The sequence below is a fragment of the Chionomys nivalis genome, chromosome 11 (genome assembly GCF_950005125.1).
Source record: "Chionomys nivalis chromosome 11, mChiNiv1.1, whole genome shotgun sequence".
Lineage (NCBI taxonomy): Eukaryota > Metazoa > Chordata > Mammalia > Rodentia > Cricetidae > Chionomys > Chionomys nivalis.
In genome coordinates this window covers 68,601,610-68,615,242 of record NC_080096.1, presented here as the reverse complement: position 1 = coordinate 68,615,242, position 13,633 = coordinate 68,601,610, and the positions used below count along the sequence as shown (strand labels likewise).

General features: G+C 36.3%; 1 protein-coding gene across 34 annotated transcripts in view; it reads right to left on the bottom strand.

Moving 5' to 3' along the window:
• Ptprd (protein tyrosine phosphatase receptor type D) overlaps positions 1 to 13,633 on the bottom strand; it is a 2,217,081-nt gene that overhangs the window by 107,678 nt on the left and 2,095,770 nt on the right. For all 34 annotated transcript variants that reach the window (XM_057783903.1, XM_057783917.1, XM_057783909.1 and 31 more), the window contains one exon: positions 5,008 to 5,120. In XM_057783903.1, coding sequence (XP_057639886.1) covers positions 5,008 to 5,120 — 113 coding nt within the window. The remainder of the gene's footprint in view (positions 1 to 5,007; positions 5,121 to 13,633) is intronic.

Here is a 13,633-nt window from a genome sequence, read left to right as displayed (position 1 = left end):
AACTTTGCAGAGTACAGTTTTTCTGGCCAGTATTACTAGTGGCAAATGATTTTTGCTGTCCCTGAACATGTGTGTTTACATTCTCAATAGTATGCCAAAATTTCCCTGAAACAATTTATGATAGAAGCTAGGGGAATATTTAGTAGGTATCAACCAAGGGGAAGACAATTTGTTTATCAAATCAGTGACCTTCCATGAATTTATCTGACTTAGCAGCCATCGAGAAAAATTCAGTTCCTTAAAGATTAGTCACAGTTTGAACATAATTTATATACTAGTTAAAAGGAGATAAATACAACTACTCGACTATGTTTATAAATTTGTTTTATAAACTAATGATAAATGAGACATAAAGAGAACTGTGCATCATAAAATATAATTGCTTCTAGGGAAAAGCAACAACATAATTTGACTCAATTATGGTCAGTAATAGCTTAAATAAAATATTCTCTAAGAGTATGTCTCTTGAATTGAATGACAGACTTAAGTTTCAATTTTATTGTAGGATTTAGCAAAATGAAGGATTTGAACAACTATGTTCCTTTATTCCCCAAATTTACCATTTTAAATCAATGAATGTTTTACCAGTATAAAATGCAAGAGAGAAATGTTTTATCGTTAGATTGTATGAATATGTTTACTTAGAATAAACTCTGAAGATAACAAACATATACATATAAAGGTGTGTAGCATCAGTACTGATGGGATTACTAACACCAATGGACCAGGGAGCTACTGCATGACCTCTCACAATCTACTTGGCTACTGTGCAGTCTGCTGCAGACACCACAATCTCTGATACATTAACTTCTCAGCTTATTTTTGTTTTTCACAGACCATCAATCATCCATCAGCCAAAACACACTAAGGTCAGGTCCATACTGAAAGGTAGCCTTGAGCTGTGGCGTTTGCTTTTCAAACTTGAGACTTTTTTGGTTGTGTTTGGGTATCTTTGTGAGGGGAGGGGAGAAGGGGCAACAGAAGCAGTCATGTTGGTGGTGGGTGGTGCTGTGCCCCACACTATTGGTTACCCTTCTCTCACTTCTCCTATGTACTTGACAGAGCACAGACTTCTCTCAACAGTGAACTCATTTTGCTTTGCTGGAAGATGCAAAAATATGAACACATACCTGTCCCTTCCTTCCTTCCTTCCTTCCTTCCTTCCTTCCTTCCTTCCTTCCTTCCTTCCTTCCTTCCTTCCTTCCTTCCTCCCTCCCACCCTCCTTCCCTCCCTCCTTCCCTCCCTCCTTCCTTCCTTCCTTTCTTTTTTTCCTTTATCTCAGCTTGTCTGGTTTGGAAGGAGAAACCCTGCTGTGCCCGACCAGTAGTCCTTAGGATTCTTCTAAAAGCTTCTTAAATAATTGAATCGTTTTCTCATTTCCCAAGAACTTAATGATTTGAAAAAGTTGGCTAGGAGTTAATAATTTTAATATGGTCCTTTACTGCCTTTCTTTTTTCTTTCAGTCATTCTGCCCAACTCATTCTGCTGAGAGAGGAGAGTAACAAACCTCTACCAAGTTTTACTTTACCCTTCTAACGTTAACCTGCTATTGTTGCAAAGATGTTTACCTGCCCATTCCGTAACAAAGATCTCTATCCTACACACCAATAACTGAGGCCCTACTGATGTAAGACGTACTTATCTTAAAGGATTAAGTAGTCTAGATTCTACAAAATGTATCCTCTCTATATTCTGTGCTTTGAATTTTAACTAAGAAATTCACAGCCGATGATATTAATAAACATGAGAGCCTGTGTTCTGTGCCCAGAGCCTAGGCCTTTCTGGCTTGCTCGGATGCTCAAGTATGGGTTTAACATCAGGATTCCTCTCTGAAATTTTACAAGTATGTTAACACAAAAATTTGCCTTAGCTAAGCAACACTGGACAGCATTCTGATTTGTTTATGATTAAAATGTGTCTGTGCACTGTTCAACTGCCAGAATAATGTCATGTGACAACTGGACCATCGATCAAAATTGGAACAAAATCTGACTCCTTAACTGTATTTATTCTTTCTAAGGAGAATAAAAAAAAATGTAACATATCTAGCACTCACAAGAAGTTTTTAAAAAGAAAATTAGAATAGAATCAGAGGGCTGTACAAGGCATTTCCCTCCATCCTGCACAGCTGATGGAATGTCACATGGTAGTGTTTGCTTGCTCCTTTGTCATTTCTAAGAGTCTGTCACATGTGGCATCACCTACTCTCCTGGGGACGTTCTGGGGTAAGTCCCTAATATATAAATCACAGTTTTCTTATTTCACTGCATGTCATATTTTTTGGAGTGAAGACGTGGGTTATTAATTTCCCACTTATGCGTGCCATTAACAAATATCCTCAACTGTTAATGTTGTTTGGGAACAAGTCATTTCAGATTAATAGGCATGATACATATAAAAGATATTTCACATAATGAAATATAGAAAATTTAAAATAAAAACTAAGTAGAATCATTGTAGCAACCAAATCTAATCAAGGATCACTTTAGTTTATAGCTTGAGAAAAACCACTGATTCTCAAATAAGAGGTGAGGAAAAATACAGACAGTAACTTGGTTAATGGCCCCATATTTAGCTCTTACCCACTGACTGTTTTTAAGGCAGTTCACAGTCACTGGTGAAAATTCACATGGGCTAAAGAAAATGGCTATATCTCTAGATATTTGCCACTAACACTTCAGTCTGTTCCATTTGTAAATGGTCAATTATTTAGGATATCAGCTCACATACTTTGGAGAAAAAGAGCTTATTTCAGAAACAAATCACGCTTAAGTGGATTGTTCCTCCAAGCTTAAAGCACAAGCAAGGCTTCCTGGATGAAAAGCTGTGCTGGGTGTGGCAGAACAATCTGTCCTGCGTGATTCTTTTCCTTTACCACATTTCCTTTCTTCTTCATCACGTCTTTCCATTGTATGCCACGCTCCATTCAGTAACAAGGACAACTCTGGGTAAATGATACCTTTTTGTAAACCTTTTTAATTCAGTAAATTCTTAAATGATACAATAATGATCCTTCAACTGCAACCCATGACAGTTTGAATTTAGCACACTTTCTCCATAAGTGGATCTCACATTTCCACATGCATTAAGAAAATACATTCTTAAGAGGACTTGTGGGTTGGCCACATTTGTGAGAAGCATCCACAGAAGGTGAAGACCCCTGGAGATGTGGTCTCTTTGAAGAGGTATTGCTGTTTTATTGCTCAGCATCACCTGTATCTGATAGTCGTTTTTGACAAGTGGCTGCCTGTCACACTTTGTCCTTCTGAAGGACTGCTGTAGAAATAGAGAGGTGCACTCACATGTGCTTTTCTTTCGATATCTAATCCCTTAATTCAATACTGCACTATGATTTCACGACTGCTAGAAGGACAAGGTTGCTTGCAGAAGAGATCATATTTCATACAGAAGCTGTGCACAGCAGCATCAGTGAGGAACGCTTTCTCAGATTATGGGTATAATGAATAGGAAGTAGGGAAGAATTTGACCTACAGTGATGTTGCTTTGGGGGTCCTCTATGGATTGAGTTAGGTGATAAAGGAAGTGCATGAGTCATGGTATCCACCTTTAAGAACTCGACTGTATTCTGAGGTAATCAGTATACTTCCATTTTAAAATTAAGCAAAAGAAGAGTTACTATACCAACTTATTTTATATCAAATTGCCTTTACAAAGCACCATGGGGGAGACTCAACATGGTTTAAGCTGAGGGCTGCAATGACCCTGGAGAACAAGTCATATATATTCACCCATTATAGACATGACTCCATTTCTCAGTCATGTAAAAAGTGTGTGCAGGAGACTTTTGGTTTTAAGAACATTTGTTCTGCCATTTATACTTATGAAAGCATATGCTTGCCTTCAAAAAGGTAAATTTAAAGAAGTCTAACTTCATTTAAATCAAAATTTTAAACAACTCAACATTTGTGATGATTGTGTAGCCACCTTGCAAATAGGGAACAGCTCTTTCATTTGAAGAGTTAGTAGACGCTGTGTTCATCTCCATGCACAAAAATATGCTAAACACAATAAGCCACGCATTCTCACAATTCAAAGCAATTCATTGAGAATGTACAGTTTAATACCTACAGGGTATCACACTGGGAGTTAGAGCATTCAGACATTAATTAGAAACAAAAGACATCTGCGAGCAGTGTGGGGTATATCACTACAACAAAATTTTAATCCCAAAGACTTTTTAGATCAATGCTTTGTCTTTCTCACTATGGGAAGGTACTTATTAGGACTGCTCAGTATGATTATTTTAGTTCTCTCTATCATTTGATATTTGCCATTCACTTAACATAAACAGTTTGGTCAGAAGAAAGAGAAGCAGAAATAGTCTTAAATTAATATTATTATAAAACTATCCCCCAGTAGAATAGTATTTTTCTCTGTTGAAGCACTTAATATTCTTTAAGAATAAGTATCTGTTTCACATCTCAATTTATTCAAAAGTTTCTACAGCCTGAAACTTAAATTGGTCAGTGAAATTTAATAAAATTAAGTTTTTTTAAGAAATGAAATTGTTCATTCATTCCATCCATCCTTCTCTTTCTCCTCTGTGTTCGTCTCCCCTCTTTTCCTTTTCTTCCTCTCTTCACTTCCTACATTAATGGTACCACAAACACAGACAGCAAAGTATGAAATAAATATCCCACTGAGAAGAACAATTGCCATATTCATCTATTTACTCATGCATTTACTTTATAAGATGAGAAACCAGATTGGTATCACTGAACATAAATAAACCATGTCATTCCCATTAAAATGATAGATACTTTTCTAAAGGCTAAGGACAAATTATACATCTTTCTCTTCCCTGTCCCATTTTAGATTTAACAACGTAATTAAATTCCTCTCTTTTGTATATATATGTGAACTTCATCCATATTAAAACAAAAGATCGGGATGGACAAAATGGATCAAAACCGGTGATATATCATTTCTCAAGACAATGCCAACTGGACTATGACCGTCTGTGACAGACAGAGTGAGTCACTTACCTGGCGTTTGAAAGTTAAGGCGCCTCAACTCCACTGGGTCTGTTGGGTGGTGTGAAGGGACCTCCTTACTGTTTGGCAAGCTGCTCTTTCTGGACTCTGACTCTGCCCTCTTCCTATAGGGGGAAAATGAAAATTTAAGACAAGTAAAATAAACAAAGAACTAACCAAGTAACTAGTCCTTACACCATTCTTCCCTCCACGCTTTGGTTTCAATTTCTCAGCTTGATGATTAAAAAGCTTTGTGACCCTGTTCAGATGCTGTTCTGTGAGCCTACAGGGGCTCTTCATGAGCACACATTCTGTTAACACAGATAATCTCAAATCCCCCTTCAGTAGGGGAGTAAATGATTAATTCTGGTCATCTGCCTTTGGGTTTGCAAGGGGCATTATGTTAAGATACATCCAAATTCTTGCTCTGAAACCCTCTTGTCTGCAGGTGCTGTTTGTGGTAGATAGGACTGTATGCTTCTTGTAGACAAAACTAATACATTACCATGGAAAAACTGACTGACCTCAATCTAGGCCCACCCCACCCCTTTCTCTTTTAAGGAATACATGAGTGGTGGCTACAAAATACAGTTTTATTGGTGGTATGTGCAGTAAATACATTTCTAAAATATTAAGATATCCTAATGCCTAGAAGGAGAGCTGGGAAAAAAAAAGACAAATACCCCCTTTCTTTCTCAAATTGGAAGGGAAAATGACAGTAGTGTGTGTGTATAGTGTTGTTATGTAACAAACTTTAATATTTTGTTAATGGCAGTAAATCACAGACAGACAAGAGAAAAAGTAATTTCATTTCAAGAAGTTATCAATTCCCTTGATGATTATATTATACTTCAAGACACAGGAACAGGTTTTTTATATATAAATGTGTAATTCACCTTCTCCTTGGTTTAACGCAGACTTAATTAGATATACTTTCTTATGTTGCCAAAAGTTAAACAAATTTTCAAATACAAAAATGTGGTTTGTTCATAAAATTTATTCATCCATTTTCTTCCAAATACAAATAATTTTTTAAAAAACCCATGTAGCAAATGGAAGCATTTTTCAGATTGCCATTTTCCAAATATTAACACCAGCAGTCTCCATGGTATAGTCAAAGTTGTAGCATCTCATCCTTGCTCAAATCAAAAATTCTTCTTTTGGTAAAGGTGCTTCAATATGCCTAGGTTTTCCTGTATACTTCTATGACCATGGTATAGATGCCTAGGTTCTCCTGTATATTTCTATGACTGTGGTATAGATGACTAGGTTCTCCTGCATACTTCTATGACAGTGGTATAGATGACTAGGTTCTTTGTAAACTTCTATGACTGTGGTATAGATGACTAGGTTCTCCTGTACACTTCTATGACTGTGGTATAGATGACTAGGTACTCCTGTATACTTCTATGAATGTGGTATAGATGCCTAGGTTCTTCTGTATACTTCTATGACTGTGGTATAGATGCCTAGGTTATCTGTATTCTTCTATGAGTGTGGTATAGATAACTAGGTTCTCTGTATTCTTCTATGACTGTGGTATAGATGACTAGGTTCTATGTACACTTCTATGAGTGTGGTATAGATCACTAGGTTCTCTTGTATACTTCTATGAGTGTGGTATAGATGACTATGTTCTCCTGTATATTTCTCCTGAGACCATGGTATAGATGACTAGCAAGCATTGCTCCTGTTGTTTTCTCTCATTTAATGCTATACAGAAAAGGCTTTTCATTTCTGCTCTTCTATACAAAGTAGAAATAACCAGGGGATGAAAAGGAGCCTGGCATAAAGATGATGTGCATTTGACTTATTCAAGTGCAATGCTTTGGTGAAATATCCTGGAGGCAATGAATTTTCTTGGGTGGGTCCTATCAGGCACTTGTCCTCTAAGTACCTTGGATTAACCTATCTGAGGACTACATTTTCCTACATAAATTTGTCAGGGAGAGCCTTAGGATAGAAGGTACTGCCACACTGTCAATCTAAGGAAAGTGATGATTCTAAATTATGCCCAAAGTACTGGCATCTCTATTACAGTGAATAGAAACTGAAAATGAAAAGAAGAGGTGGAGGATTGGAAAGAGAATGAGAAAGATGACAGCAGCTTAGGTCCCATGTGAAAGGAAGGACATGATGGTCACTTTCAGGTAGCAGTCATGCAATGGGTATCAGTCTCACAACAATGAGGCACTAATTTTATCACTGAAGATGCAGCTATGCTAAATGGATGCAAAGGAGTTCAGCCTGCCAGCTGATCTCAGGGGATACTCGCAGCTGGCCCTTTCATGCCACAACCCAGGGCTTTTCTCAGGCTTGGGTCTTTGTGGCTAAGTAAGCACAGGCACACTTCTTTACTGATGTGCTAGACCCAGTGGCTAAAACTTGTTTCTTTCTTCGTTTCCAAAGTGACCCTGCTGCTATTCATTCCAGGGCATGGAAAGTACAATTAGAAATATCTGGGAAAGGAAACTGTCTCACTCTTGAGAGAATTACCAAGCAGCCTCCTTATCTTTCTTTTCCCAGAGGCATGATGAGTGGCACTGGCTATGCTGAGGGAACATTCTATAATGAATCAATTTTTTTTATAGTAGGAAAGCTGGAAATTACACCAGCTGTCAGGACAGGAGCCTTAGAAAGATCATAATAAGGGATTAAAATTACTTACAAATAAAACATTCCATATAATTCCAGTTCGTGATGGACTGAAAGGGGCTTCTGGACATCTAATAGCTAATTTTTCTTTTACTCCGTCTGCTCAAATGAGATGACCAGCAAGATCAAAGACTCTCTTAGCTTTGTTTGATGAAAACCAAAGGCATGATTGTAGCTGCCTATAACCTTACTACCAGTAGAAACATTATTTACTAGAATTGGAGTGTTTCAAACACACAAAGCATATCTGAGAAAGAATTAGAAGAAACAGTATTGGCTATGATCAATAACCATTCTAAGTAGTTTATTTTTTTTTTTAAAAATTACTATTATAAAATATAAAGAGGATGGAATAGCCTACACCAGGCCTGGCATGAATCTGAGCCATAGAAATTTCTGGTTAGATGTTTCAAGCTTCCATAATTTTATTTTCAACTAGAAAACTATAGCAGTGATCAGAAATATTCATATATTACCTACTGTAGTATTCCTATTATGGTTATTCTATTTTATTTTTAGTTTACTTTTTAACATGACAAGTATGTACTATATAGAGAAATTGTGCAAAGAGAACTGAAAATTGTGTGACATTCCACAGTGATCAAAACTGCTACCTTTTATTTTCCTTTTACATAGCTCCCACTGAGAAAAGATGCCCGAGAAAACAGTTTGTATACATGTATACATGAAGACTGTATTCATGATCTGGAGACAGGTTTTGAATGCAACTCCTATATAAACTCTACTGTTAATATCTGAAGAAGTGGTTCAGATTTTATTGTTTTACTGCCCCTAACTATGTTCTCAAATCTACCTAAACGTATATCTGCTAGAGGTCGTCTTCTCAGTTACTTCACCGATGAAAAAGGAGATTGATGTTTAAATTTTGGTCAGACTTTAACGTGAGCATATGGAGGAAGGATTATAAACTGTAAAGTGCCTGCATTGTTACAATGAAGCCTGAGGACAAGAAGTAGGTTACAAGTGCTGTGTATTTTGGCTGAAACACAATAGCTTGTACTTTTCTGCTGTATTAATGGAAACTCATGGTGTCCACTAACCTAGACCCTCTCTCCTGTCACTTCAGGGTTCACTGCTGGGAAACATAGGGTTATATTAGAGACAGTGACACAAACAGTGATTCTCAAACTTAAGTGTCCACAAGAATCAGCTGTGCCGGCACTTTAGCATAGGCTGCTGGGTCAAACCTGTGGACTTTAGTCTTCTTGGGTAAGAATTAAGAATTTCTAATTCTGGAAAATTCTCAGAGAAGAGCAATCCCAACGTTGTTGACTCAGGTACCACTCACTAAAGGCCACTGAATGCAGTGCTGGCAGATGACCTCTGAGATCCTTACATTAGCTGAATTTTAATCAAGCATTTATATCAATAAATAGTGTGGATTTACATATGCATGTTAAAAAGGAGAAAGCAATCTGGAATTATCATCAAATATATTTTTAGCTATTATTATTTCTGCTATTGTAAATCAGGTCTGGGTGACACAAGGATAATTTTGGGTTTGGTAAGAGTGTTCCCTAAGGGGTACAAACAAACAAAACAGAGGTCTACAGGACAACTCACATTTCCACCCTGAAGACACATTAACACACACGTATACTCAATTACCCCTGAACATAGAACTCAGAGACTGGCTGTACTGCTTTCTAAATTTGGTTTTCATGAAATACATTGTTTTATTCTGATAAAGGCAAAATATTTCCCTCATCATCATTTTAATATCCAAATTTTCACCTATGTATAGGCTCTGTCCAGCTTCCACTTGCTAGGTAGGATCTTTTATGCTAGCCCCCACCCTTACCTCATCAACACGTCAAGTCTACCTGTAGCTTAGTTTTTCTTTACTGAGCATGGAAGGGGTTTGGTCTCTATTCCTCACCTGTCAGGTTTACTGCTCCATTTAATGCAGCACAAAATAAATAAAGAAAGAAAAAAAAAAGGAAAAAAGAAAGGCTTAGTGTTAGTTGGCCAATGGTAACAAGAGTAACCATGACAACCAAGTTTTTAAAAGTAGTCTCACCAGCAGAGACACATAGCTCACACATAATAGTAAACAACAGTGCATTAAAATGTTTCCAGGCCTCTAATCATGAAGAGGATGGAGCCATGAGACCACAGCACTGAATAAAGAATGCAGGGGATTCCCTGGTGCATTCACCTTCACTTACTCTTTTATAAAAATGCTGTGAAAATTAATCAATCCAGCAAGTATATGATGACCATGACATTCAATTTTTAAGATCTAACTCAGGAAAACAACTAGTGTTCTTAATGAAAATGCAACAGAATTTCATAACTATAAAGCCTTCAGCTAAGAAGTATGTCATTCTTTAGTGACATGAAATTCTGAAAATTGCATTGCACGGAGTAAAATTTTGAACAGTGGAACATTACACCACAATGAAATAAAGTAGCAGAAATAATTTTCCAACACTTCTTGACAAGGAAAGCAATCATAAGTCTTTTTATAATAAAGGATTAAATACATCTTTAAGTATTGGAAAATTTAATACTTGTGATTATAAAACCAAAGTGCATGCCCCTTCTGGATAACTCGGCTAATTCACAGAAGCATTTTATCACTAGCCATTGAAAAGACAGACATTTATTCATGGGGGTGCTACTTTCTGTAAACACATCCACCAGTCACTCATAGATGCTTCCCCTTATGGTAATATATTGACTATTTAAATATGGAACTATTTTTCAGGAACTATAGCTTTCTCCAGAAAGAATTAAACTGAACAATACTCATTTGGAGGCAACACAGTGAGTAAAGTGTTTGTGTGGTAGACACACATACTATAGACGGTGCAGTTCATCACTGTTCAAAAAAATTCACATTTATCTGTATAAACACACACACACAGCGAAGGATGACAATGATATCACACTTATTTTATTTAGTTAATTCTGGCCTTAAATGTAAAGTGATTTACCTGGCATCCTGAATTAAAAAAAAATAAAAACAAAACGAAAACAATTTTATGTACATGCTTCTCACTTTCTTTTAAATCAATGAGTTTATCAGAGACTGGGGTGTAAGGAATTTCCTCTGTATGGAAGAGAAAGGCTGTTTGGAGATTCATATGAAAAGATGGAAAGTTAACACTTCAGCAGTATTACTTGATTTAGCCTACATATGCATTAATATTTGTTTGAATATCTACATTTGAAGGCTTGAAAAAGAGGTAAGTTTATATCATAGGCCAAGATGAAACTGATAGAAAATGACAGAATAAACAGTTGGAGGAAAGTAAATTTAATACTATTGAATACTTATAAAATCATGTGTTCAATGTAGCTCTGTTCCCAGCACTTGGGAGACAAGGAGAAATAAGAGTCAAGACAAGGGGCAATATTAGAGATGCAACAGGTTCTCTCATCAATCACTAGAACTTCAAGGACGTAGAAGGGGGACTTACGATAGCCTGAATAGAGGAGGAGAGGTAGGAACTCAGACATAAGAGATGAGAAGAGTGATCAAGGTAGGAGGAGTGGCAAGGAGTGAAGACTGGGACTCCAGGCAGGGGAGGTTGCTGGGTGGCAGAATATAATACTGACCCTGAGCTAGGTATGGGCTTAGCTTTTTTCACAAGGTACAATGAATGTCTTCTATGATATGCTTGATGATAATTTAGAAATTCGTGTAAGTTGATGTGCAAACAGGAGACTCTAGGATCAGCTGAAAAAGGTAAAATTAGTTATGTCTCATCTCCCTCATGATATACACAAGGTATCTAAGAAGGAAAGACATTTCTCTCTTCATGGGCTAAGCTGTCATATCCCAGGATGTTATTTCTGTTTATAATATGCCTTGGGTTTGCACTTTCTTTCCCACACCATCACATAGAAAAAGACACTATTATGCATTTTGAATCTTTCCCATAAATTCATGTTAATATTTTATTTTAAAATGTTTGCTTTATAAATAATGTTCAGGCTTTATAGAACTAATTATGGAACGCTACGTAGTAGCATGTGCAGAGTAGATGGATGTGGAAGACATGAGTGGCCTGGTGAATTTCAATTTTCAGTGGTAGATGGATGATGATAAGCTGGGTTTATACACCACAACTAGATACACACATATACATATAAAGTAGGAACAACATAAAGCCAGTCCTGTTATCTTTTTATGTGCCCAGATAATGGAGTAGTATTATTAAAAAGCTCACTTGTATAGTTCATTTATTTTCCTTGTAAATGATGAAGTTTGAGATGTTGACAAGACTCTCTAGACCTTCGGGCACAGAAGCCAACCTTGACCTAAAGGCTCCTGATTTATACCCAATTTTTTTCTAGGCCTTGCCAGCATCTTATTTCCAAATTCATATTGTTGAGTCATTGGATAAATGAATTATGAAAATCTTTTCAAAGAAATAAAAATAAGTAATATTTGTAACACTATAAATCTACCAATTGTAATCTAATATTCTGAAAAGTTAGTAAATGGGTTTGGGCCATTTAAAAGCTTCAGTAATAGTTTTGTCACTTATATCAGTGTATTATGGATATAAAAATAAGCAGAATAAAAGTCAAATTAACAATGACATAAAATAGTGTCACATTTCCATAGTAATATAGTTATTAAGGAAAAAGTCTCAAAGCTTCAAGTTGCAGGGTAAAATACAGTTATTAATATGGAAAGCCATCAAAAGCTACTGGCTGTTTCACACAAGAAATCATTCTGTAAGCATGTATATCTGGTAAAGGCAATGCCCAAATCAATGTGACCCAATTCTGTTTTATGCGATTGGCATCTCTAAACATTATTTACATAAGGAAATAAAATATTAATATTTTCTTAATTATAGTAATGCCAATAATGATACTTTCAATTTTGAGCCATGATCAATGGTCTGTGTATAACCCAAAAGGTACCTAAAAGAGAGTGAAGTATATATTACATAATTAACTTTGTTCAGAATCCAAGCTATAAAAGACACCATTCATTGAGTACAGATTTCCTCTTGAACTGCTTCATGATAATCAAGAAGGACATTGTTGGGTCTACTTAAATTTCAAGTCAGGAACATTTTTTAGTGCTGAAGCCAGCATTTCTATTTCAGAAATGCTCCGTGGCCTTCAGATGGTTAGCTAAATATACTTAGCATTCGAGGATGTATGCATTTTCCGACAATCACATTAGACGAGGCTACATGTGCACACACGAAAATACAACTCTTTTAACAGAGTCATGAGACCTTTAAATAAGATGCTTCCTCTTGCAGGATTAGGGAAAACAATAAATTAGCTGATTCTCTTCAAGCACATATAGATAAATCAAGGAAAATGTAATTGTAGTTTTAAAAAATTATCAAGGTTATAGTTATTAATTTCACACATTTACATAATTAACTTATAAATACAATAGGATTACTTACTAATTGGTATATAATAAAACATGACCTGAAAATGAGGTATGCATTCTGCACATTTTGAATATAAAAAGTGCCCCCATGACAAGGGTTAGAAAGGGACCTGGGAAGAGGTACTTTCTTTCTGGCTTGATTCCAGTATAGGATGTGACCATTTGAATGATTACATTATAGATAACAATGAGAAATATGATTTTGATTTTTCTAAAAAAAATTCACCCTTTCTCTTCAGTTACTACTTGTAGCACACATATATAAAGGGCACCAACTTTTGCCTTGGCTCACATAGGATCCATGACTGACCTGCAGCACGCGGGCAATGCCTTTCTTCTACTTTTATGTCTTATATAGAAAAGAGGTGAGAAAATATGCTTTCATTAAAATGCATACCACTAAGATAAAGACTAAATTGGGGAGATGGAAATCATCCCCTAAGAGAAGACTTTGCCAGTGATTACGAGCGTTGTGCTATTTTACAGCTTGAGCAATTGCATGATGGCAGTAATTCGAAGGAAAAAAAAAAGGATTGAAGGGATAACCAAGGATATTTATCTCCTTCTTTCTAACTCCAAGATAGATTA